General features: G+C 63.9%; 1 protein-coding gene across 2 annotated transcripts; it reads right to left on the minus strand.

The window, feature by feature from the left end:
* Window positions 1–553: 553 nt before the first annotated feature.
* Window positions 554–17,702, minus strand: CPLX2 (complexin 2). 2 transcript variants are annotated; one of them, XM_058034780.1, is made up of 5 exons: window positions 17,589–17,702; window positions 13,116–13,212; window positions 2,788–2,895; window positions 2,149–2,324; window positions 554–1,974 (listed from the first exon to the last, which is right to left on the minus strand). In XM_058034780.1, exons 3-5 carry the CDS (start codon window positions 2,816–2,818, stop codon window positions 1,777–1,779), a joined length of 405 nt encoding a protein of 134 aa, XP_057890763.1. In that variant the 5' UTR covers window positions 2,819–2,895; window positions 13,116–13,212; window positions 17,589–17,702; the 3' UTR covers window positions 554–1,776. The 2 variants fall into 2 exon arrangements, with proteins under 2 accessions (XP_057890763.1, XP_057890764.1); XM_058034781.1 differs by lacking the exons at window positions 13,116–13,212; window positions 17,589–17,702 and adding an exon at window positions 5,251–5,304.
* Window positions 17,703–22,906: the final 5,204 nt, after the last annotated feature.

Genomic DNA, 22,906 nt, shown 5'->3' on the forward strand with positions numbered 1-22,906 from the left:
CTGCCGTTCTCTACCCTCGTATTTCCTTCTGACAGAAGCTTTTCTGGGTGACTGCTCTGCTGATGCCGCCTGGGTAACAGCTGAACTCTTTGCTGGTAAATGATGCACATCATCAGAGCTGAGGCTGGCACCAGGCTGAAGCCTCCGGAGCTGTGCCAAACCTGGGCACTGCCAGGGTCTCTGCCTCGGTGTGGGGGCATGAGATGCACCATGCCCAGAGCCTCATGCTCCTCCCTTGGAGTGGTGGAATGCTGAGACCCATCAGAAACAGCCCTTGGAGCCCTGGGTATCCCCAGTCATTCAGTGAGGGAAGTCCTGGAAGGGGGAGAAACCTTCATGCCATGTCTGTGGGACCTCCCCTTTGTCTTGTCCCCAACCCCAGAGAGAACAGGTGCCTCTGGGAGCCACATGTGGCTGCTTCCTGCACCTCTAGGGGCCTGGCTGGGGGCCAGCCCAGGTGTGATGAGCTGCCAGATTTCAGCCCTGAGGTTGGTGGGGTGTGAGGGAGCTGACACAGGGGCCCAGGAAAGCAACGGATGAGAAGAGACCGGAGCAATGTACAAATCCCTTTATTTTATTAGATCGTCAAAGACTAGTTCGAGCAGGATGGTCACAGCATGTCTGTGGGGCCCCGAGCTGCCCGCCACCTCCCGGGAGGGCCCTGGGGAGCGGCCGGGGGCCGTGGCTGAGGAAGCACAGGGAGCGAGGGAGGGAGGGAGGGAGAGCACGGTGTGGCAGAGACGGGCCGGGACGGGGCTGTGCCCCTGCCTCCCCCGGTTGGGGTGCAAGCAGCGGCGCCTGGGACACCCCGGGGCGCTTGCCCAGGGATCCCTTCCCAGGCCCGGGGACCCACGTGTCCAGCGTCGGGTGAGGGCAGCCGGGTGTCCCCACCCGGGAGTGGCCCGGCAGCCCTGGGCCCGCGCTGGCGTTATTGCAGGGGACAGAGCGGGGGTCCCGCAGCGACGGCGCCGCGAGCGGCCCCCGGGGACAGTGGGGACGCGGGGGGGGAGTCAGAGCAGCGGACACGAGGACGCACGGAGCGACGGGGCGCACCCTGGCACGGAGACACTAATGCGAGGACGGGGGCCAGCGGGGCCAAGACACGGACGAGCGAGCGGCGGGGACGGGGACGGGGCAGGGGGGCCCCTGCCCCGCGCGTGCCTTTGTACACGGTTGGCGGAGCGCGGCGCCCGCTGCTCCCGGTGCTGAAGTATTGCAGTCTAACTGATATGGCTTTAACTATGGGGCCAGAGATGCGGGGAGGGGGGTCCCCTCCAACCCCCCGATGCAGGAGCACACCGGGCAGCCCCGGGGGACCCCCGTGCCCGACGACCGGGGCTGGGGGAGCTGCGGGCAGGGCGCCTGGCTTTGTGCTTCGGGCTTGGCCCAGGGCGGGAGGGGGCAGGGGGATGGCAGTGTTGGGGACGGGGGCAGGCGAGCAGAGGCCTCCTGGGGTCCCCTGGGAGAAGAGAAGGGGCAGGGCAGGGGGCACGAGGGTGCCCGTTAGGGGCTGGGTGCCCCTCGCCTGCCGCGAGGTTACATCAGTGCATTTGGTCCCGGTTCGCCCTGTCCGGCCAGGGCTGCTCCCCTTTGGCGTGGTGGGGGGGCCCTGCCTGGACGGGACGGGGCGGGCTTTTGGTCTGGTCGGGGGACAGGGCAGGAGGGGACGGGAGGGGGTGTGGGGACCCCCTCTCCGGGGCCAAGGGAACTGATGGAGGAGTTGTAGGAGAGAGGGCGCCCGTGCCCCAGCACCCTATGGCAGGGTTGACGGTGCTGTTACTTCTTGAACATATCCTGCAGTGGGCCGGGCAGGTACTTGAGGACGGTGTCCAGGATGCTCTCCTCCTCCTCCTCTTCCTCGTCCCCACAGCCTGCCGGGATCGCCTTCTTGGGGCGCGTCAGGCTGCCCTCACACGGCTGCTCCAGAGCAGCTTTCTCCTCTGCTTCCTTCTCCTCCTTCTTCTTCAGCCCGTACTGAGGGGACACAGGCTCTCAGCAGGGCAGGCAGCGGGCACTGCCCGCGCTGTGCCCCGTGCCCATCGCCACCGGCTCGTCCGCCCTCCTCCCGGCCACGCCGCTCCATGTCCCAGCCCCAGCCCGGCTGCCACAGGGGAGGCAGGGGAGGGCCCAGGGGAGGTGTGTGCCCACCTTGTCACGGATCTGCTGCCGGACTTTCTCCCGCTCCGCTTCCATGCGGGCGTGCTTGGCTTTCCGCTCCTCCTCCTGCTGGCGCAGGGCTTCCTGCCTCTCCTCCTCCTTCTTCTGCGCGTCGGGATCCTTCTCCTCCTCGCCCCCCAGCATCTTCCCCATGTCCTTGGTGGCCCCTGCACATAATAAGACCCTTGGTTGGTCCCCAAGTGTGCTGCTGCCAAAGCTCCTGCAGGAGCAGGGAGGGCAAGGAGGTCCCTGGCAAGGAGGACCTGGGACATCCCCAGGGCCACCTGCGCTGAAGTGCAGGCTCGGGAGGCTGTGGGGATGGGGAGTGCCACGGGCTGGCTGTTCTGCCCTAGTTCAGTGTCAGCTGGGGGAGATGCCAGCAGCTCCTTCTTCAGCACCCAGGGGACCTGCTGGGGAATCCCAGTTAACAGCAGAAGAGCCAGGATTCCCCAGCCAGCCGCTGACAGCACTGGAAGTGGGAAACCCGGAGGGCTCCAGCAGCAGCTCCCCACTGCTGGTGGCTCTCTGTGTGACTGTCCCCTTGCCATGTCCCTCCCACTGCACTACTGGAGTGCTGGGCCAGCATTGCTCACAGATGGGGACCCTTGAGGGGGAACAGCTCCCACTCACCGCCCAGCGCTTGCTTCATGACGAAGTCCATGGTGCCGGTGTGTGCGTGTGGCTAGGCCGGTGCCCAGCGCTCATCCACCGCTCTCCGGGCTTGCTGACCTGGGCCACCTGTGCAGGCAGAGAAGGACAAGGCTGGGGATACCACACCGAGGTTCCCTGCTGCCCAGGCTGAGGGATGGAATGATCTCTGGGGCTGTGCTTTGCACCCTCTGCATCCTCAGCCCAAATGCCTTCCAGGATGGGCAGAAGGAAGTTCTGGGGTCTGCAGGCAGAGAGTGGCAGTGCCTGCTCCCCTCAGCCCCCTCCCTACATCCCTTCTGACCTTGAGGACCTGTGGAGGCACCAAGGCAGGGACTCCAGAGGGATGTTCCACCTCAGCACCGCCCTTGGTGTGGCACCAGGAGCCCTGGTGTGCTGCTTGGGGGCTGGTGGGATGGAGACCCACCACGCCACCATGCACTGTGTGCCCTTGCTCTGCAGGAGAGGGTGACAGATCTTGTGTGGGGGACCCGGGGTGCTGTGTGTGCATGTGTGTGTGTCTACAGCAGCACGAGTGCTCTGCAGAGGGATGGGGAAGAGGCTGTTGGCGCCTTGCGGCAGCGCTTGGGGGCTGCAGGGGTTGCAGGCAGCAGCAGCCTGTGACTGGTGTGTGATCCCTGTGTGTGTCATCCGTGCTGGTGCTGCGGGTGGGTGACACCGTGCAGGGGCACTGCCTGTGAGGGTGGGTGATACTGTGCAGGGGCACTGCATGTACAGGATGGAGCGGGTGGGTGACACCGTGCAGGGGCACTGCCTGTGCAGGTGGGTGACACCGTGCAGGGGCACTGCCTGTGCAGGATGGAGCGAGTGCTGCAGGTGGGTGACACCGTGCAGGGGCACTGCCTGTGAGGGTGGGTGACACCGTGCAGGGGCACTGCCTGTACAGGATGGAGCGGGTGGGTGACACCGTGCAGGGGCACTGCCTGTGAGGGTGGGTGACACTGTGCAGGGGCACTGCCTCTGCAGTGGGTGACACCGTGCAGGGGCACTGCCTGTGCAGGACGGAGCGGGTGTGTGCCGTGCCTGCGCGCGCTGCGCGTGAGCTCTGCGTGCAGGCTGTGTTTGCTCACGAGGTGTGTTTGCGGGTGCCTGCAGGCTGTGTTTGCATGGGGGGTGCGTGTGGGTAACTTTGTGGGGCTGCAGGTTGCGTGTGCCCCCGTGATGAGCGGGTTTGCAGCCTGTTTGCCAGCTCGGAGCGCGAGCGTGCGCGAGTTTTGGGGTCTGCGGGCTCTGCGGATGCGTGTGCACGCAGGGCTGCGGGCTGTGCCTGCCTGCTGGGTGTTTGTGCTGCGGGTGTGCGTGAGTTTGCACACTCGGGGGGTGCTGCAGGCGGTGCGAGTGTGAGTGTGGGGGGGCTGTGTGTGCAGGTCCGTGGGTTTGCAGGCTGCACGGGGGGCTGAGCACACAAATTTGCAGACTGTGTCGCGTGTGTGTACGTGTGGGGGTGTTGCAGGCTGCCTGTGTGCCGTGTGTGCATGCGGGGGATTACGGCAGGGGGTGTGTGTGTGGGGGGTGCCCGTGCCCCCCACGTGCCCCGTGTGAGTGGGGTGCTGCAGGCTGTGCTCGGAGCCTGGGGGTGCAGTTTGCAGTGTGTGTGTGTGAGTGTGTGTGAGTGTGCATGTACGTGCCCGGTGGGTGCTGCAGCCCAGCGGGTACCCCCACCCCGGCTCCCCGGAACCCCCCTGGGGCTGGGGGAGCTGTGACCCCGGGAAGTTTGCTGCTGCCAGCCCCGGGGCACCCCGCGACAATCTGGGGGGGCTCAGTACAGTGCTGAGCCCTGGGACTGCAGCGGGGGCTTGGCGGGAGCGGGGACGGGGGAACACCGGAGAGCGCAGGGACACCGGGACCGTGGGCAAGGTGCAAGGATCACGGGGAGCACCGGAGCACGGGGGTCGCGTCGCGGGGGGGGCTCGTAGCGATAGCGGGGGACACCGGGAGGTGCACGGGCGACGCAGGGGGAACACAGCAAACGGGGGGAACACCGACAGGCACCGGGATACCGGGGCCACAGGGGCTGCAGAGACGCAGGAGACACGGGGGGGCGCCGGGAAGGCGGGGGACAGCGGGGACACGGGACGCAGCGGACACCCGGCATGCGGGGGACACCGGCACCGCAGCGGGGTGCGGGACGCGGGGGGCGCGCCGCCGTGGGCAGCGGGGGAAGGTGGGGCGCAGGCACAAGGACGGCGAGGGGGGAACCCGGGTCGGGGAACGCGCACCGGGGGCGCGGGGGACACCGGGGAACGCGGGGACACGGGGAAGGCGGGAGCCGCGCGGGGGCGAGGGTCGCGCAGGGGCCGCGGTGCCGCGGGGACCCCTCTCCCCCCCAGCCCACCCCGGGGTCTGCGGCGCGGGGCCCCGCCCGCCGCCCGGGGCCGCCCGGTGCCGCAGCGGCGGCGCTGTCCCTTCAGCACCGGCACTCACCGGCTCCGCCGCCGCTCGCCGCTGCCGCCGCTCCGCCCCGCCCCGCCCCGCCGCGGCCCGGCCCCCTCCCGCCCCCGGCGGCACGCGTGGGCCCGCCCGGAGCGACACCCCCCGCCACCGCCACCGCCACCGCCACCGCCACCGCCACCGCCACCGCCACCGTGCGGACCGGCCCCCGCGGGGGCGGCGGGGTGTGGGACCCCTGCCGGAAAACGCCGCACGACCCCCGGGAACGTCCCGGGCAGCCCCGCAGCGCTCACCGGGACGGGGCCCCTCGGACAGCACCCGCGGGGCAGCGCCTCCCGCGCGGGGTTAATGATTCACCGCCGCCGCAATTACCGGGGACACGGGGCGCTCATCAGCCCGAGGTGCCCCCGGTCCCGCAGCCCCGGCTCCCTCACTCAAGCCCCGGCCCGCAGCTCCCCGGCCTCCTCTGCAGAGATGCGGGGCGGCTGCGGGAGTTTAATTAAAGTCCCTGATAAATCATATCACCCTCCCTCCCCTTTCCGCCAAGAGCTGCCGCTCGGGGGCCCCAGCTTTGGGTTTCTGGTGCTGCTCCCCCCGCGGGGTTCCCAGGGCAGGGAGGGGATGCCAGAGGGGGTCTATGGTGGCACCGAGGATATGATGCCCACGGAGCTCAGAACCCCCTTCAGCGAAGGGTTCCTGGGTAGGAAATGGGGTGCACCACCCTGCCTGCCCCCCTGCACCTGCCCGAACGCAGATGGGCTCCTGAGCCCCTCGTGTGTTCATCCTCTGCAGTGCGGGACAGGGCTCCCCACCCCTGCCCGATGCTCAGGGACGCTGTGTGTGTGCTCCTCACACAGCCGCTGCCTCCTCATTAACGCAGCCCTGGCTTCTCAGAGACAACAGGAGCCCTGCGCGAATCTCACCAGCGGCACTTGGAGCCGGGCTTTGGGATAGCCCGTGTTTGATAGTGACGCTCTGGACCAGCAGCCTGTGGGGGCCCAGAAGGGCACTGCAGAGGGTCGGGGTGCAGGGTCCTTTCAGGGATGGCCCCCCCTAAACGTGGGAGGCTGCAGGGAGCTGGGACAGGCTGCAGCTGCCCCCGCAAGCCCCCTGGGGTGGGCTCAGGAGATGCTGCTGGGGCTGCTGTTTAAGGCTGGGGGAGATGCAGGATGTGGGGCAGGAGTGGGGGGACAAAACTGCCTTGCAAGTGCCACCTCCAGAGAGATGCACTGGCAGATCTGTGCGTGCACAGCCGCTGCCAGCTTCTGCCTCACCGCACGGCCGCTGCCACGGACACCTCAGCACAGGGACAGCACATCAGGGACTCGTCCCTCTTGTTCACCCACTCTCACTGCTCCCAAAGCCACCCGCTGGCACAACCCATGCCCAGCAGCCCCGAGCCCTCAGCCTGGCACTGACCAACAACTCCTTCTTCCACCTCCAGGGTAAAAACCCCTCCTGCCCTTGTGCCCAGCCCCGCTCTGCCTGCTGGCAGCTGGCGGGACGGGCACGTGGGCGGCAAGACAGGCCTGTGCTCGGCCCGTCCGTCTGTCCGTCCGTCCGTCCGTCCGTCCTGCGGCAGCCCTGCTCCGGGCGTTGACGTCAGCGCTCCCGGCAGCCGGGCGGTGGGCGGGCGGCACCGCTCCTATTGTATTAAAAATAATACAGCGGAGCACAAATTCATTACAGATAAGTGTGACAGCCAGGAGGAATTAACGAGCCCGTCTCTCAGCGCCTGACAAACGCCTCCTTTTGTTCCTGGGATGGGTCCTTGAGTCTTTCAATCTTTGGAGATGCCTCGGCTCATTAAGCACATCCTCCTCCAGTAGATCCCAGTGTGCCAGAGAGGACTGCTCCCAGTATCAGCTCAGGCCAAACTGGCAGGGACATCCCTTGTGCAAGCGCCCAGTGCTAAATCGGGCTTGCCTTTCTTGGGGGTCAGGGGCCTGGAGCACTGTCCCCGGTCACTGTCCCCAGTCACTGTACCCAATCACTGTCCCCAAGCACTGTCCCCAGTCACTGTCCCCAGTCACTGTCCCCATTCACTGTCCCCAGTCACTGTCCCCAATCACTGTCCCCAGTCACTGTCCCCGGTCACTGTCCCCAATCACTGTCCCCAGGCACTGTCCCCAGTCACTGTCCCTAATCACTGTCCCCAGTCACTGTCCCCAGTCACTGTCTCCAATCACTGTCCCCAGGCACTGTCCCCAGTCACTGTCCCTAATCACTGTCCCCAGGCACTGTCCCCAGGCACTGTCCCCGGTCACTGTCCCCAGTCACTGTCCCCAGGCACTGTCCCCAGGCACTGTCCCCATCACTGTCCCCAGTCACTGTCCCCATCACTGTCCCCAGTCACTGTCCCCGGTCACTGTCCCCAGTCACTGTCCCCATCACTGTCCCCAATCACTGTCCCCAGTCACTGTCCCCAATCACTGTCCCCAGTCACTGTCCCCATCACTGTCCCCAGGCACTGTCCCCAGTCACTGTCCCCAGTCACTGTCCCCAGGCACTGTCCCCAATCACTGTCCCCAGTCACTGTCCCCATCACTGTCCCCAGGCACTGTCCCCATCACTGTCCCCAGTCACTGTCCCCATCACTGTCCCCAATCACTGTCCCCAGTCACTGTCCCCATCACTGTCCCCAGGCACTGTCCCCAGTCACTGTCCCCAGGCACTGTCCCCAATCACTGTCCCCAGGCGCTGTCCCCAGGCACTGTCCCCAGGCACTGTCCCCAGGCACTGTCCCCAGGCACTGTCCCCAATTACTGTCCCCATCACTGTCCCCAGGCACTGTCCCCAGTCACTGTCCCCATCACTGTCCCCAGTCACTGTCCCCAGTCACTGTCCCCAGTCACTGTCCCCATCACTGTCCCCAGTCACTGTCCCCAATCACTGTCCCCAGGCACTGTCCCCATCACTGTCCCCAGGCGCTGTCCCCAGGCACTGTCCCCAGTCACTGTCCCCAGTCACTGTCCCCAGTCACTGTCCCCATCACTGTCCCCAAGCACTGTCCCCAGGCGCTGTCCCCAATCACTGTCCCCAGTCACTGTCCCCAATCACTGTCCCCAGGCGCTGTCCCCATCACTGTCCCCAGTCACTGTCCCCATCACTGTCCCCGGTCACTGTCCCCAGTCACTGTCCCCGGTCACTGTCCCCATCACTGTCCCCATCACTGTCCCCAGGCACTGTCCCCAGTCACTGTCCCCAGTCACTGTCCCCAGGCACTGTCCCCATCACTGTCCCCAGTCACTGTCCCCAGGCGCTCTCCCCGCGCGGGTTTGGGTGGCCGGGGCAGGTGGGCGGGCAGCCCCCGTCCCTGCTGCTGCTGCGGGAAGCACGCGGCTGTGTGAGCTCAGGCCGCCCGCCCCAGCACTGCAGCTGCCAGTGCCGGCAGTGCCACCGCAGCTGCGGGGCTGGGGGCTCCCTGCTCTGCCCTGCTGGCCACGATCCCACGGGAAGAGCAGCCCTGGGCATTGCCTCCTGCCCTGCACACCCCTGCACACCCCTGCTGTGGGACAGAGATGGATCCAGGGGACCCCCGCAGTCCCAGAGCTGAGCTGGTGTTTGGGGGATGCTCCCGGGGCTGGTGCCCAGTGTGGGCACTCCTTTAGGCCCAGCTGTTCCTTGGCATCATCCCGGGCAGTGTCACCTGCTGGGTGCCTGCCTGGAGCTCTGGGGGAGGCAGGAAGGGGAGGGATGTGGGGAGGTGTGAGGGGCTGGGGAGCAGCACCGTAGCCAAAAGGAGGAGGAAGCTCTCAGCACCTCCAAACCCTGCAAACGCCTCTGTGGAGTCAGCACAGGTGCCAGGGCCCCAGCAGTTCTGTGCTCCGCTCCAAGCTGGCACCCAGGGAGGGGATGGGGCTGGCTGGTGCCGCCACATCAGCCACAGCAATCCCTGAGTGGCACCTGCCTGCTGGCATCGTCCCCATTGTCCCCTGACAGCCAGACAGGGACCCTGCAAGGTCACAGCTTCTGTGGGCCCTTTCAAAGCCCCCCAGGCAGAGGGAATAGCTGCACCCATCCCTGCAGCACTGCCAGCCCAGCCTGCTGTCACCCATTAGCCCAGGGCAGTTATTCCACTTATCCGCCCCCCAACATCTTTGCAGAAAATAATTATTGGTCCTTCTCATTGCACCGAGGGATTAAAAGTGGTTAACTCCATTTCCAAAGGCTTTGTTATGTTGGTTTTCCCTCAGCTGCTGCACAAGGCGATTTCCACAGTGCCACTTAGGCAGCTTTTATCAGGTTGTCTTCTGGAGGTAATTGGGTTTTTCAGGAGCCTGTTTAAAATTCGTAACCCAGCCTCTTAAACAAAACAAAAACAGCAGCGGGGAGAGGAGGAAGAGGCAGCACGAAACATGCAGCAGCTGCAGCCTCTGAAGAGCAGCTCTGGTCCCTTGGGGGGGACAGGGACAGGGACAGGGACAGGCACCAGCCGTGCTGTGGGGTCAGTCTGGAGACAGCAGCCCCTCCAGCTCAGCGCTGAGCACAGACTGCTGGGGACAGCGGGGACCCGGCGTCACTCCCCCATGCTGTGTCAGGGCCAGGAGGCTCTGTGGGGCCCAGAGCCACCCACGTGCAGTCCCTGGGGATGCTGCGGCCACCACTCTGTCCCTGCAGCAACTCACAGACCCCCCAGCACCGTGAGAGAGACCCCAGCACCCACTCAGCCCTCATCACAGCCAGGTCAGACACGGGGTGTGAGTGGGGTCTGTTTGCTCAGCACTCCCCATGGGGCTGGGGGAGGGCGGGGGGCACATGCCACAGCCTGAGCCCCGCTCCACCATGAAGCTCCAGCTGTGGCAGGGCCCCCTGAGCTCACAGAGAGGGACACAGCAAATAGACAAACCCACCCTTATAGGGTAACTTCTGCCAGCCCCAAGCCCTGGGGCTCTCCCTGGCTCTGGGCTTTGCTGGCTGGCTTGGGGGGGATCCTGCTGCCCCCCCTGTGCACCCCTGCAGCCAGAGGGGCTCTGGGCCGACCCTGCGGCTGTTGCTGCATCCCCTGCATCACAACCCTCTGCATTACTGCCCATCTGCATTGCTGCCACAGCCCTGCCACTGCCACTCTCTCCTGGCTGGACAAGGGGTGCAGGGGGCACCCCCAGCCCGTCCTGCCCCTCTCGGGGTGCAGTGTGCTTTGGGGAGCAGCGGGTGCAGGGAGCTGCCACAGCAGATGGGGCTGGATCACGGGAGTGCTGCTCACAGGGCACAGCCCGGGGCATCCACAGGAGCCGGCTGTGAGCTCACCCCTGCAGGGCCCCATCATGAACCTGCTCAACCCAGCCCTGCCTGTGGGCCCCATCCCACACCTGCTCATCCCAGCCCTGCCTGTGGGCCCCATCCCACACCTGCTCATCCCAGCCCTGCCTGCGGGGCCCATCATGAACCTGCTCATCCCAGCCCTGCCTGTGGGGCCCCATCCCACACCTGCTCATCCCAGCCCTGCCTGCGGGGCTCCATCCCACACCTGCTCATCCCAGCCCTGCCTGCGGGGCCCCATCCCACACCTGCTCATCCCAGCCCTGCCTGCGGGGCCCATCCCACACCTGCTCATCCCAGCCCTGCCTGCGGGCCGGGGAGGCTGTGGCTGAGCCAGGGATGGGGAGAGGAGAGGACCGAGCCCGTAACTCCAGCTGTTCCCAGCATGGCAGTGCCCCCGGAGGGTACCAGAGAGAGAGGGGTGCTCCCAGTGCTGCTCAGCCCTCCAGAGCTCCCCAAAATTGCCATCTACACCCACATGTGTGTCACACAGTGCTGCAGGGGCTGAATCTCCCAGCGGGACCTCCCAAGAGGACAGGGACTCAGCTCCAGGCTCCAGCTAAGAACACTTCAGAGTGGCTGGGCTGTCAGCCACGGTGTGACCGAGCACCTTGGCTCTGCCACCACTGCTCTGCGCCCTCTGCTCACCCAGCCCTGGTCTCAGAGCCACCCAGAACCCCAAGGAGACAACATGAGCACTGAGGCACACCAGGATGGACCCGGGAGTGCCAGGGGTCCCTGCTGGGGTGGACCTGGGAGTGCCAGGGGTCCCTGCTGGGGTGGACCCTGCCCCTGGAGTGCTGCAGTGGTGACTCCTCACGCCTGCACTCCCGACTCCCTGCGTGTGCCCGGTGCCTCTGTGCTGTGCATTGTTAAACAGAGGCACTGCAGCCCCTCGCTGTTTATCCTGCTGTGGCTGCTGGGGACAGGCCCTGGTGGCTCTCTGCACATTCAGCTGCCACATTAATGCTCACTGCAGGTCTGGCCAGCTCCCCAAACAGGTTTCTGACCCCTGGCCTCACTCACCTGCCCGCTTCCAAGCCCCCATCCCTATAGGATGGCTCCCACCTCCCTGGAACAGACTCTGTGTTCCCCTTGGTGCTCTCCTCCAGGCTGTGCTGCCCTGCCCATGCAGCAGGGACAGCATTTCCACCCCCATGGCCTCTCCAAGGGCACGCTGGCGCCGAGTGCACCCCATCAATATTTATGGCAGGCACGCACGCCCGCAGCTCTGCAGGGCCGGCGCGGAGCCGGGCTGGGCACAGCACACCAGGCTCTGCTGGGGAAGCAGCAAAACCCCCCTGAGCCCCTGTGCTGCCCGCCCAGCCCCTCACCCTGAGCACACACGGATTTTCAGCCTTGCCACACTGACAGGGCCCGTGCAGACACCACTGACTGAGGTGGTCAGGACTGTGTGGTGGTGGATGCACAGGGATCAGCTCCTGGCTCTGTGTCAGGATGGGATTTGGGCACCCACTCCCCACAGAAAGCAGTTGTACACACCCTCATCTCACTGGCAGGAAAAAGACATGAAGGACAAGGGCACGACTGGCTCAAGGTTGGGCAGCCAGGTCAGAACAGAGCAATGGCAGCCCCCACCTGTCCCCTCTCCAGCCAAAACACCCTAAAAATGAGACCCTTGGCACTGCCCCCTGAGGTTCAGCCTCATGTTGATAAAGCATTGATTTTGTAAAGATCCTGTAAGCTCTTTGGGGCACCTGAGTTGAGGACAGGGGTGCTTTAACCCCTCTCTGTACCAGCAGTGCTGGGGGGTGGGAGGGAGTGAGGAGCAGGGATGCTTGGCCCAAACTCTCAGAGCACCTGCCTTCTGTGGGTGAAGGGCTCATTGCATCCCATGAGAGGGAGGATTTGGGAGCCCAGAATGCCCCATGGCCTGGGCAACAGAGCTGGATAGGGGGGGACAACACCAGGAACACCCTGCTGGCAGCAGATGGCTGCATGGTGGGGGCTCCGTGGCAGCCTGGGGGGACATCTGGGTGCCTGGGCTGGGGCCAAGCTGCAGCTCGGTGGGAGCAGCAGGACGAGCCTGACTGCCCTGCCTGGGGAGCTGGGGAGGGGGCCCCAGGAGTGGCTGGGCTGGGTGTGGGGCTGGCTGCCCCCCAGCTGCCTGTGCCGGGGGTTTCTGCTGCGCCGTGACGCCGGACAGGCACCGTGCTGCTCCGAGAGCTGCTGGGGCTCGGGCCAGGAAATTCATTCTTGGCTGCTTTCAGAGGGGTTTGGCTCGTACCTTTCCCATCTGGGGGCTTTCAAATGGAGAAAAAAAAAAAAAAAAGAAGAAGAAGAAAGGAAGAAAGAAAAAAAGCCCTGGCCCTGTGCCACCTCCACAGTCACCATCACTTGCCATGGTCTCCAGGTGGGACCGTGCCCAGCATCTGCTGAGATCCTGAGCTGGTCCTCACTCCCCTGGCCCTGAGCTGCTTCAGGTGTCTCTTGCCTGCATCAAAGTGTCACCAAGATGAGTCCCCCCCATCCTGGGTGACCTGACCGTCTCCACCGAGGCAGCCCCAGGCGGTGCCTCTGAGCCTCCCCACCCACCCCATGACTCTGCTGTGCCCCCCACACCACGGGCAGTGAAACGGCCCCCCCAGCCCCCCAAGAGCCACAGCGCTGCCTACCTTGGTGTGTGCAGCACCGGGAGCCTGCTGCTTCAGCACCTAACGCAGGGGACAGGGACCTCGTGGGGGTGGCTGGGCATCGCAGGGAGAGCAGGGCCTGCAGAGACACCAACAGCGGCAGCATGAGCGCCTCGGAGGGGCCACAGCACCCGGGGGACACACAAAGGGGAGCCACCTGATGGGGGACAGACAGAGCACACCACTGCCTGCTGCCCTCTCCTCTTCCTGCGTGGCTCTGTGTGCTCCCTGCATCCCCATCTGCAAGGATGGAGCAACTGCCCAGAGCCACCGAGTCCCTGCAGGAGGGAGCCCAGCAGGGCGTGCAGAGGGTGAGGAGGTGCAGGAGGTGGCAGCTCCTCCTCTCCTGGGTCAGGGGCACCCACTCTGCTGCTGGCAGAGGGCTCCTGGCCATCTCTGCAGGTACCTGGCAGTTCGGATGCCTTCATTAAAAATTTAGAGGGCTCTCAACTCTTTAAAGGTTTTAAAATTTCACATTGACTCTGCCTTCCTTAGCTTGCACATGATGAATTTCTCCTTTGGAGAACATAATGGCAAGTTAAAACAAGCCAGCAGACAGAAGTCTTTGCTCAGACTCAGCAACTGGAGGAAGCCTGGTGCTGCTTGGGGCCTCAGGAAACTTCTGTCTGGGCATCTCATCCCTTCCTAAATGCCCTTGAAATGCCCCTGTGAGGCTTGGGGAGATGCTGGCATGGGCAGGGGCTGTGCAGGGAGCTGGGTGCCAGCTCTGGGTGCCACGCTGGCAGTTCTGGGGTGGGCTGTCCCTGTGGTGTGGCTCATGTCACTGTGAGATGTGTCATGAGTGTGATTTCTCCTCTGCACTGGAGGAGCAGGTTCCTGGGGAAGTTACAAATTCATCCTGACTTCAAGCAAAGGCTTTTCCTCCACCCTGGGGAAGGAGGGAGGCTTTGGCAAATTGGAGATAAATCTGTGACCCAGGGGAAACCCAGGCAAACACCGATGCTGTGGAGGAGCAGGGCTGCCATGGAAGGATGGAGCCTGCATTCTGAAAAGCTTCACAGAGCAGGGATGCCTCATCCCAACCCTGGAGCAGGAGGCACTGACAGCCCCTGGGAACAGGTCTGGGGAGGTTTTGGCTGTGGGAAGAGGCAAAGGGCCCCCAGTGGGAGACCCCAGAAGGGTGCCTGGTGCCCTGGGAAATGCAGTGCAGAGAGCTCAGCCTGCACAGGGCTCAGCAGCAGCAGCGTGAAGGTGACCTTTGCTGGGGACAGCCACTGCCTCCTTTGGGATGTGGGAAGGCTCTGGAGCAGGGTGAGACGGGCTGCACGCAGAGAGCTGCAGGGATGTGCTCCTGGGGGCGTCTGGTTTCCAGACAGCGCCGTGCCAAGGACACAGCTGGGCTGGGAGAGGCAGGGTGGCTCTGCTGCCATGGCCCGGGGTGCACAGCAGCAGAGATTTGTCTGCTGAAAGCCCAGAGGGTGGGAAGGGCAGGAACACCCTGCCCAGGCCCCTGAGAGAAAGCAGAGAGTCCTGAGGGGTGCTGCTCTAATCCCTGCAGGTGCTGCTCTGATCCCTGCAGGGTATTTTTTATTTCAGCCAGACCAAAGAGGTTTTTATCTCCTTTGCAATAGGCAGAGCTTGGCAGTACCAAGAAGATGCATCTCACCTGGGCAGCTGCACCAGCTCAGTCTGTCTGTCTGTCTGTCCAGGCAGCCAGACACCAAGCACAGCCAAAGCAGAGGACAGGAACAGCAGGGCAGGGTGATGGTGCCAGAACAGCTCCAGGGACAGCAGTGCCCCCAGGTGCTGGCAGGGACGTTTTGATCCAGTCTGGACACAAGACACAGCACCCAGGGAAAACTGAATGCTCCGGATGAGACATCAGTGAGCCCACAGCTCTTCTGCTTTGGCACATCCAGCTCTCAGCACCCTGCCTGAGCAGCTGAGCTTGTGCAAGTGTCTGAGAGGGGGGAGGCTGGGGAAGGAGGAGGGTGAGCACTGAGGTGCACAGGCTGAGAAACTCAGGCACATCTCAAATCACTTCCCCTGCCTAAGGGAGATGCCCCTGGGTCTGGCACCAGTTTCCAGCCTGGGCAGCAGATGAGAAGGAGGGTTCAGAGTCACAATGTGCTGGCAGCGTGCTGTCCAGGCTCTCATGCAGGATGCAGAGGACTCAGGGTGCCATGCCACGCTGGGCAGCCCCCAGAGGCATTCCCCAGGTGAGGTCTGCACCTGAGCTGTCCTGCCTTGCCTTCAAAAAGCAAAGATCCTCAGCCTCAAACATCTCAATTGCTCTGGCACAATTCCTCCCACCTCACACTGGGGCAGGTCTGGGTTGCACCATTGTGGGGCTCTGGGATGTGACTGGGATGAGCAATGTTCCTGAGGGCCACAGAGCGGCTGGTGGCACCAGCCAGGGAGGGACGGACCTGCTGCTCTGGCTGTGTGCAGGACGAGCAGGGTGGTGCAGAACAACACAGCAAAGTGGCAGTGGCAGAGCCCACAGCTGGACAAGGCACTGGTCGGGGTCTCTGCAGGCAGGGAGGCCCGGGGGGAGCAGGAGAGCAGAGGGGAAAGCTCCTGGGACGAGCAGAGGGCGCTCAGGCGAGAGCAGGAGCAGGAGCACGGCTTGTTTACCCTGGCTGAGCAGGCCTGATTGCTCTCTATAAATACACCCAGAGAATAAACACCAGGGAGGGAGAGGGAGCATTTAAACTCCAGGATGATGCTGGCATAGGAACAAATGGGAAGGCCTGGCCAGGAGCACAGAGGCTGTGGGTGAGAGCAGAGATCCTCTGGCCACGGGGAAGATCCTCTGGGTCCAGCCCTGGCTGCTGGGGCAGTGTGTGATGCCCAAGGGCCTGGGCTCGGTGCCATGCAGCCTGGGCTGCAGTGACCATGCTCTCCTGCCATGCCAGAGCTCCAGAGCTCCAGCCACAGGGGCACACTGGTGCCCAGGGGTAGGAATGGAGATGTGCCACACTGCCAGTGATCACCACCTCCTCCCCAGAGGGGTTTTCCACAGGGACTTCTCATCTCCAGAGCATAAACCAGGCTGGGCAACTCAGCACAGCTGCCCTTGGCTCCTGGTATGGGCCTGGTGGGCTTTGCCTGGCAGCAGCCCCTGCAGAAGCCCAGGGAAGAGCCCAGGTGTGAACCACAGTCACCCTCCAGGGCAGTGAGGTGTCCTGAGCTCTGTCTGCTCGGGGTCATTTCAATACTAATGTCATCAAGCAAGGCAATCGAAGAAACAAACGCTCGGCCCAGAGCCAAGTGAGACTTTGAGACATTTTTCTGTGCCAGTTTGTCTCAGCTGAGCCATCTCCAGTTTCCCCAGGAGTGGGGATCAGACACTGTGAGCAGTGCTACTGGATGGGGTTGAGCTCCTTTGTTTCCATGCTGGAGCCTGTCCTGGCAACCCTTGGGGTCCTGCAGCCTCAGAGGCACAAGCGCAGGTTTGGCAGGGAGGGCATTTCTCCGAGTGTCCAGCCCATCCTTCCTCATCCTCGATTTCCAAACCCAGCCCCTCAGCTTGACTCCAATCGCTCCGGTTCCCTCAGCAGCCCTGGCCAGCAGCTGCTGGAGCCTGAGCAGGGAGCCTGGCAGGTGGCAGGAGAAGCCCTGAGCGCTGAGCCCTGTTCTGAGCGAGGTGCCAGCCCTGCCTCTGTGCTCTGACTCACTGCTCTGCCAGCCTCGGGCAGCGGCTGCCCGGTCACGCCGGTGCCATGCGGGTGGCACTGCCACCGCGTGTGCCAAGGCCTGGATGGCGGCAGCCACCTGCCCCTGTGCTGCCGGGGACACGGCGGGGACAGGGCTGGGCTGGGGGGCTCAGCCTTGTGGGGACAGCGCACAGGGGAGAGGGGTTGAATCTCAGGGGACTGGGAACGGCGAGGCTGGGATGCTCCACCAGTGGTTGGACTGAGCTGTGGATGGAGAGCAGGGTGGAGGAGGGAGCCCCTGATGGGGAGGCACGGGAGGAGCCCGGCAGGTACCGAGATCCCCACGGCAGAAAGGAGCACGGAGCCCCCGGCTGCGGGCAGGGGCTGATGGCGGGATCAGGTCTCACCCTCTCCCTGCCCTCAGCCCCGCTCTGCGGAGCCTCCTGCAGGGCATGGCCGGGCACGGAGGGGCATCCAAAGCCCGGTGCGGGGGTGACAGCCCTTCTCCTGCCATCCCTGCACGCCGGCGTGTCCCCCCTCCCCAGAGCGGCGGGTGGGCACCCGGGGGGCGCCGCTCAGCTCTGCATGGCTCCCCGCACCCGCATCACTGCCGGGCTCCCCGCACCCCGCATCACCTGCCGGGCTCCCCGCATCACCTGCATCCTCCCCGCATCCTCCCCGCATCCCGCCCCGCATGCCGCATCCCGCCGCTCCGCGGCCGCCGCCCCGTTATATAAGCCGGCGGCCCCGGGAGGCTCGGCGGGCCGATCGCCGCCCCCCCCGGGCTCTGCGGCACGGCCCGGCCCGGCCCGGCCCGGCCCGGTCCCGCACCCACCTGGCTGGCTCGGCGCGGCTCCGGTGCGCCCCGTCCGCCCCCGGCGCGGAGAAGGAGCCGCCGCCGGAAGGGAGGCGGGAGCCGTAGCGGTACAGGGGGGGCCCGGTGCTGGCTCCCCCTCCGCCGCACGGCCTCCCGGGCGGGGCCGCCTCCGTGCCCGCCTCCGGACCGCCCCGCGCCCCGGGCGGCAGCCCCCGGCCCGGCCTTCCGCCCCGCTACCGGCCGCGTTCCCTCCGGTACCGGTAATTGCTCCTCCGGTACCGAGATGGCCTCACCCCGCTGTTCAGCCATCCGCCCCTGCAGCCCGGCTGTGCCCCCCTCACCCCGCATCACCCCCGGTACGGAGCGTCCCTCCCGGTACCGCCTGTGCCGCCGGTGCCATGACGGCCACCCCCAGTGCGTGGCCGTGTCTCCAGTACCCCATTGCTTGGCCACCCGTTTCTCCAGTGCCCAGCAATTCCCCCCACTCCCCAGCCATCCCTCTGGACCCCCTGGCCCTGCCAGTTCCTCCTCATCCAGCCATTCCTTCTAATATTTGCTGTCTCCCCACAGGCCCCGGTGCTTCTCTGCCTCCCTGAGCTGGTGATTCCTCTCCCGTGGCATTGCCAAGCCCCCAGAGCAGGGGTCTCTGCACAGGGCACCCCTGGGTGTCTCAGGTGCTCCCCAGATCAGAGATCCCTGCTGCACAAAGCCCTTGCCCAGGTTCTCCCACAGGGTGTCCTGAGGATGGGATGATGAAGAGCCATGAACCCGCTGGAGCCTGCAGGGCTCACAGAAAAGCCAGGGGGGAGCAGAGGCGGTGGAGGGGCTGGAGCAGGGGCTGCTCCGGGAGCTGCAGAGCTCCGGGATGGGGACATGGCCAGGCTGGCCACGTGCTGCTGCACCAGTGGGGAACAGCAGAAGGAGGGGGCGTGAGAAGAGCAAGAACTTGTCCACAGAGGCTTTAAGAAGCCAAAACTCTAGTTCAGGGATTGGTGCAGAGCACGGCCAAGAAGACTGCAAGATCCCCACTGGCCTGAGGGGCTGGAGCTCATCCTTCCCCTTCCCGGTCCCTGCCCACAGGCTGCTCCCTTGTGTTCCTGGCAGGCAGCTGAGGCCCTCTTCTCCCTAGATTTGTTTTGGGTTTGTGGATGCCCAGAACAGCTCCCACCAAGCCCTGGAGATGCTCGGTGGGCTCCTTGCATTGCAACTTGTCTTTGCAATCTGTTTGGCCATTGTGATCTCTGATCTCTCTCTGAACAGGGGGGTCCTGTCTCTCCCTCCTGAAAAGGGGGTGCAAGACAGCTGTGCCTTAATGCCCGAGGAGCTCTCAGCACCGCGGCCCCAGGGGAGTTTGTTGCTCCCATTTCCCACCCTGGGGAATGCCTCCTCCTCCCCAGGCATCACGGCAGGGTCAGACGCGGGTCACCCGGGAGCCACCTCCGGCTGTCCCTCCCCGCTCCCGCCGTGCCGCCCGTCACATCGCGCAGCAGCCACTGCACCACTCCTTCCTGCAGGGCTGCTGCGGGATGGCGAGAGAGGCTGATGAATAAATCAATCCCCCTCGGTGCTGAGGCTGCAAAACTTGGATGCGAGCGGAGGAGCAGCGCCGGGGCTGGCGGCCGGGGCGGCACCGCTTGTGAATTTGTGAATTCCCCCCGTGCAGCCGCCGCAGACGGAGCTGCTGCTGCTGCTGCAGCCAAGTGGGCAGCTCTGATTGCCTTCTGCACATGTTTTATTTATCAAAGCGCTCAATATGCAGCTCTCTCCTGCTGTCCCACATTTCCCCCAGATTCTCCCGGCTGGAAACGGGAGCAGGGTTTGGAGAGGAGCCGTGGGGCGCTCATTGCCGGCTGCTCCTGGGCTCGGAGGGCAGCGGTCCCTTCTCCTCCCTGCCACACGGCTCTCACCAGCTGCCACCGTGCCGAGGACAGGGGTGCCGTGCTGTGAGCAGAAGGACAGTGCTGTGCTGGCCTTTCCCGAGCTCAGGGAACACTTTAAAAAGCAGCCAGGCTTCTGGTGCTCCTCCTGTGCTTTGCCAAGAGCAGCGGTGCCCCAGCAGGTGCCAGGCGCTGCAGGAGGATGCTGCAATGGTCCGTGCATGGCAGAGGCTGGCTTTGACCTGCTCCTGGCCAAACTGGCTCCTGCTCGCTTTCCTGCATGGCCTGCAGCCGCCTGTGCCCGAGGAGCAGAGGAGGGAGCTGCAGGGTGCACTTCTGCAGCCTCGCTGCTAATAAATAAACCCCAGTAATGAGTTGGGCTCTGGCGGGCGGGCAGGTAGCGGCAATAATCCCCCAATTAAGTGGATGAGGCAGACAGTTAAGTGCAGAAAACCCACAAATAAACAAGAAGGAGAATAATATAGGAGCAGGGAGGAGCTGGTGTCTGGGTCCCTCAGCCTTTCCCCCGGCAGTGCCAGGAGCACTCTGGGAAGTGTAGTTCTGCCTTCATCCTCTGCCGACATCCTCCTCCGGAGGGACGGAAATCCCGAATTTTCAGCCCGTTCCTCCCGTTGCACCAAGGCTGGGCACCCCATGGAAAACCAGGACAGTCAGCCCTGGGGATGTGGAGCAGGGCAGGAACGCAGCTCTGAGGGGAACCTGTGTGCACAGAGCATCCCTGCCGAGATGGGAGCCCGAGAGGAAGCCCTGCCAGGCAGACAATCCTTGGGGCTGTCTCCATGCCACCAGCGTGGAAACTGAGGGATGGAGAGGCTGCAGCTGTGGGATGGCTGCTTTGCCCTCTCACCCCTGCCATGCACATGTGAGCATCCCTACCCTGGAGCTTCCTCCGCGTGGAAATATGGGCTTGGAGAGCTGGGCAGAGGCTGCACTGTGAGGATGGAGCTGTGCAGGGGCTGTGCTGGATGCTGGCACAGCTCAGGCTTCCTCCTGGAGCCCCAGACGGACACAGAACCTCAGGGAGAGCAGAAGCCTCCCCGGCTCCATCGATCCGGCCCTGGGCTGTGCGTGCCTCGTGCTGGACTCACAGCAATGATCAATACTCGTTTTTCACCTCACTAATGGGAGCCACCAGCCCTGCCACCAGCCCAGAGCTGCCAGGGGAGATGGCCATGGGTGGGCTGGGGTTGGACCCACACTTCCTTTGCACCCTTAGGGTGAGAGTCCCCGAGAGCTGCGGCGCTGTCACAGCCTGGGGCTTTGTCACCAGGCACTCGTGAGCTGCTGGCTGCCAAGGCCAGGGGGACAGGGGGCACTGGTCCCCAGCTGGCGCTGGGATAGCTGTGATTAGTCATAAACAAACGTTTCAGAGCAAAGGTCTGAGGGTTTGTGTTGTGCAGGGAATTTTCCCCCTGCAGGGACACATTTCACCCCTCATGGCAGCCAGCAGTGCTGCACAGGTGCAGTGCAGGAGGAGATGCTCAGCTCCAAGCTCTGCCTGTGCCACTGCAGGTGCCTGGGAGGATGTTCCCACCGTGTGTGGGTGGAAGAGGGAAGCCCGTGGTGCCAGGGGCCGGGCTGCAGTGCCAGGGGACACGGCCCCATCCTGCCTGGTGGCAGGGCTGCTGATGGTGGCACCACGGGGGTTTTTCCTGTGCTGGCAGCAGAGGGGGGACTCATGAGAGGCATAATAATAATAATCCCCACGTGAAGTATAAGAAAAGAAGCTATTTCAGTATTGCCTCCTCCGCCTGGTGAGCCCACAGCCAGGCCTCCATCAGGAAAGGGAATGCAGATAAATCAGACACTCTCCTTAGGAAGATGAGCTTGTACCCCTCATGTGGCACCAAACCTTGGTGGGAAAAGTGCTGGTTTCTGGTGAATGCTGGGGTACAGCTCGTCACAGACACAGATACAGCCTGCCCACAGCCCCAGACGCTGGGCAGGGAGTGCCTGGCATCAACTGAGCTGCTTGGATCCCTGTGATGAATTTCCCAGAGAGAGCAGCAATTCCTGGAAATTTTCTTCTCAGTGTCTGTGCACGCAGTATCTGAGAGCTGAACTCCCTCAGCGGAGAAGGGGGAAAAAAAAGACCAAAAGGAGATGGAAGAGATTGGGGTTTTGATGCCTTTTCCTTTGAAGGCAGGGGCTTGCAGAGCTGGGCGGTGATGGGTGAGGGGCTGTAGGATGGAGCATGCACATTTTACACCACACACAGTTGGGAAAGCCAAGGCAGCATGCATGTGCCCTCTGTCCTGTTTTGGAGGGCAGGAGCTGCCCTTCATGGCAGGCTGCAGAAGATTGATGTGTTTTTGAAGGCAAACCAGAGTTTTTGCCCTGAATCGGTGTGGGCGCCTGCTCCGAATGCTAAGCAGCTCCTTGGAAAGCAGCTTCAAAGAACAAAGGGGAGCAGGATGGGGGAGCAGAGCACTCAGCCCCCTCCTGTGGCCCCTGGAGACTGCACTGTCTCCTCCCAAAAGTCACAACAGATAATCAAACTCATAGGGAAAAAACCCCAGGAAGTCTGGCCCGTGTTTCTGGAGGTCTGGCTGGTGGAATCCCCCCTCAAGAGGTCACAGCCTGTTTTGTGGTGGCCAAAATCCACTCCTGGAGGGTCATTTTGAGGGGCACTGGTGGGGCAGTGCTGGTGGGGCAGGAAGCAGAGGAAGGCACGGGACCTGTCCCAGGGGTGCCACCAGCTGGAGTTGTCCCTCATGGCTGCTCCCCCCAGCCACCCCAAAACTCCCTCAGCCTCAGCACCATCCCAGGTGCCCTTGTTGGGGTGGCACAAGAGCAAATCCTGTGCCCCCAAACTGGCACCCCATGCCCGGGGGGCTGTCAGGGCAGAGGGTTGGGACCTGCACAGTCAGCCCGCTCTCCACACACCCTCCCACCTGCCTCTGCCGACTAATGGAGGTGATTTTCACCTCCTTTCATCTGGAAAACCGCCGGCAAAACTCATCTAACAACTTCCCTGGCAGCAGGAGCGTTGCAGAGGTTTCTCTCTCGCATTCACAGCAGGTGATTCTCCATCGGAGGAGGATGGCTCTGCCTCGGGATGCAGAGCAGCTCAGTGACCCCGGGCCACATTCAGCGGGGCTCTGGGACGTGCAGAGGGGCAGACATTACCCACCCTCGGCTCTGCTTCTGCTCCATCCTGCCTTGTGCCTGCCCTGTGAGAGGTGAGGGGTGATGCAAAAATAGCCGGCATCACTCCCAGACAGCAAACATCCCAGGGATGATGAGAAGAAGGGCAAAGAGTTCAGGATGGGGGATCCCCATGGATCCCCCTGTACTGTGCCTGAGCACGACCTCTCCTGCTGGTGGAGATGCCTGTGAGCATCCACTGATGGAGACACCTCTGTCTGGGGGTGGGAGCATCATCGCAGTGAGGTGGATGCTGATATGGGATCCACAGGAGCTGCTGTAATCTCATTC

The sequence above is a fragment of the Melospiza georgiana genome, chromosome 15 (genome assembly GCF_028018845.1).
Source record: "Melospiza georgiana isolate bMelGeo1 chromosome 15, bMelGeo1.pri, whole genome shotgun sequence".
NCBI classification, from domain to species: domain Eukaryota; kingdom Metazoa; phylum Chordata; class Aves; order Passeriformes; family Passerellidae; genus Melospiza; species Melospiza georgiana.

Bases quoted from the DNA above. Each gene is read 5' to 3' on its own strand.
- CPLX2 (XM_058034780.1), bottom strand. From the start codon at position 2,818: ATGGACTTCGTCATGAAGCAAGCGCTGGGCG. The intron at 2,325-2,787 runs GTGAGTGGGAGC...TATTATGTGCAG, and splicing joins CATGAAGCAAGCGCTGGGCG to GGGCCACCAAGGACATGGGG. The intron at 1,975-2,148 runs GTGGGCACACAC...GTGTCCCCTCAG, and splicing joins GGCAGCAGATCCGTGACAAG to TACGGGCTGAAGAAGAAGGA.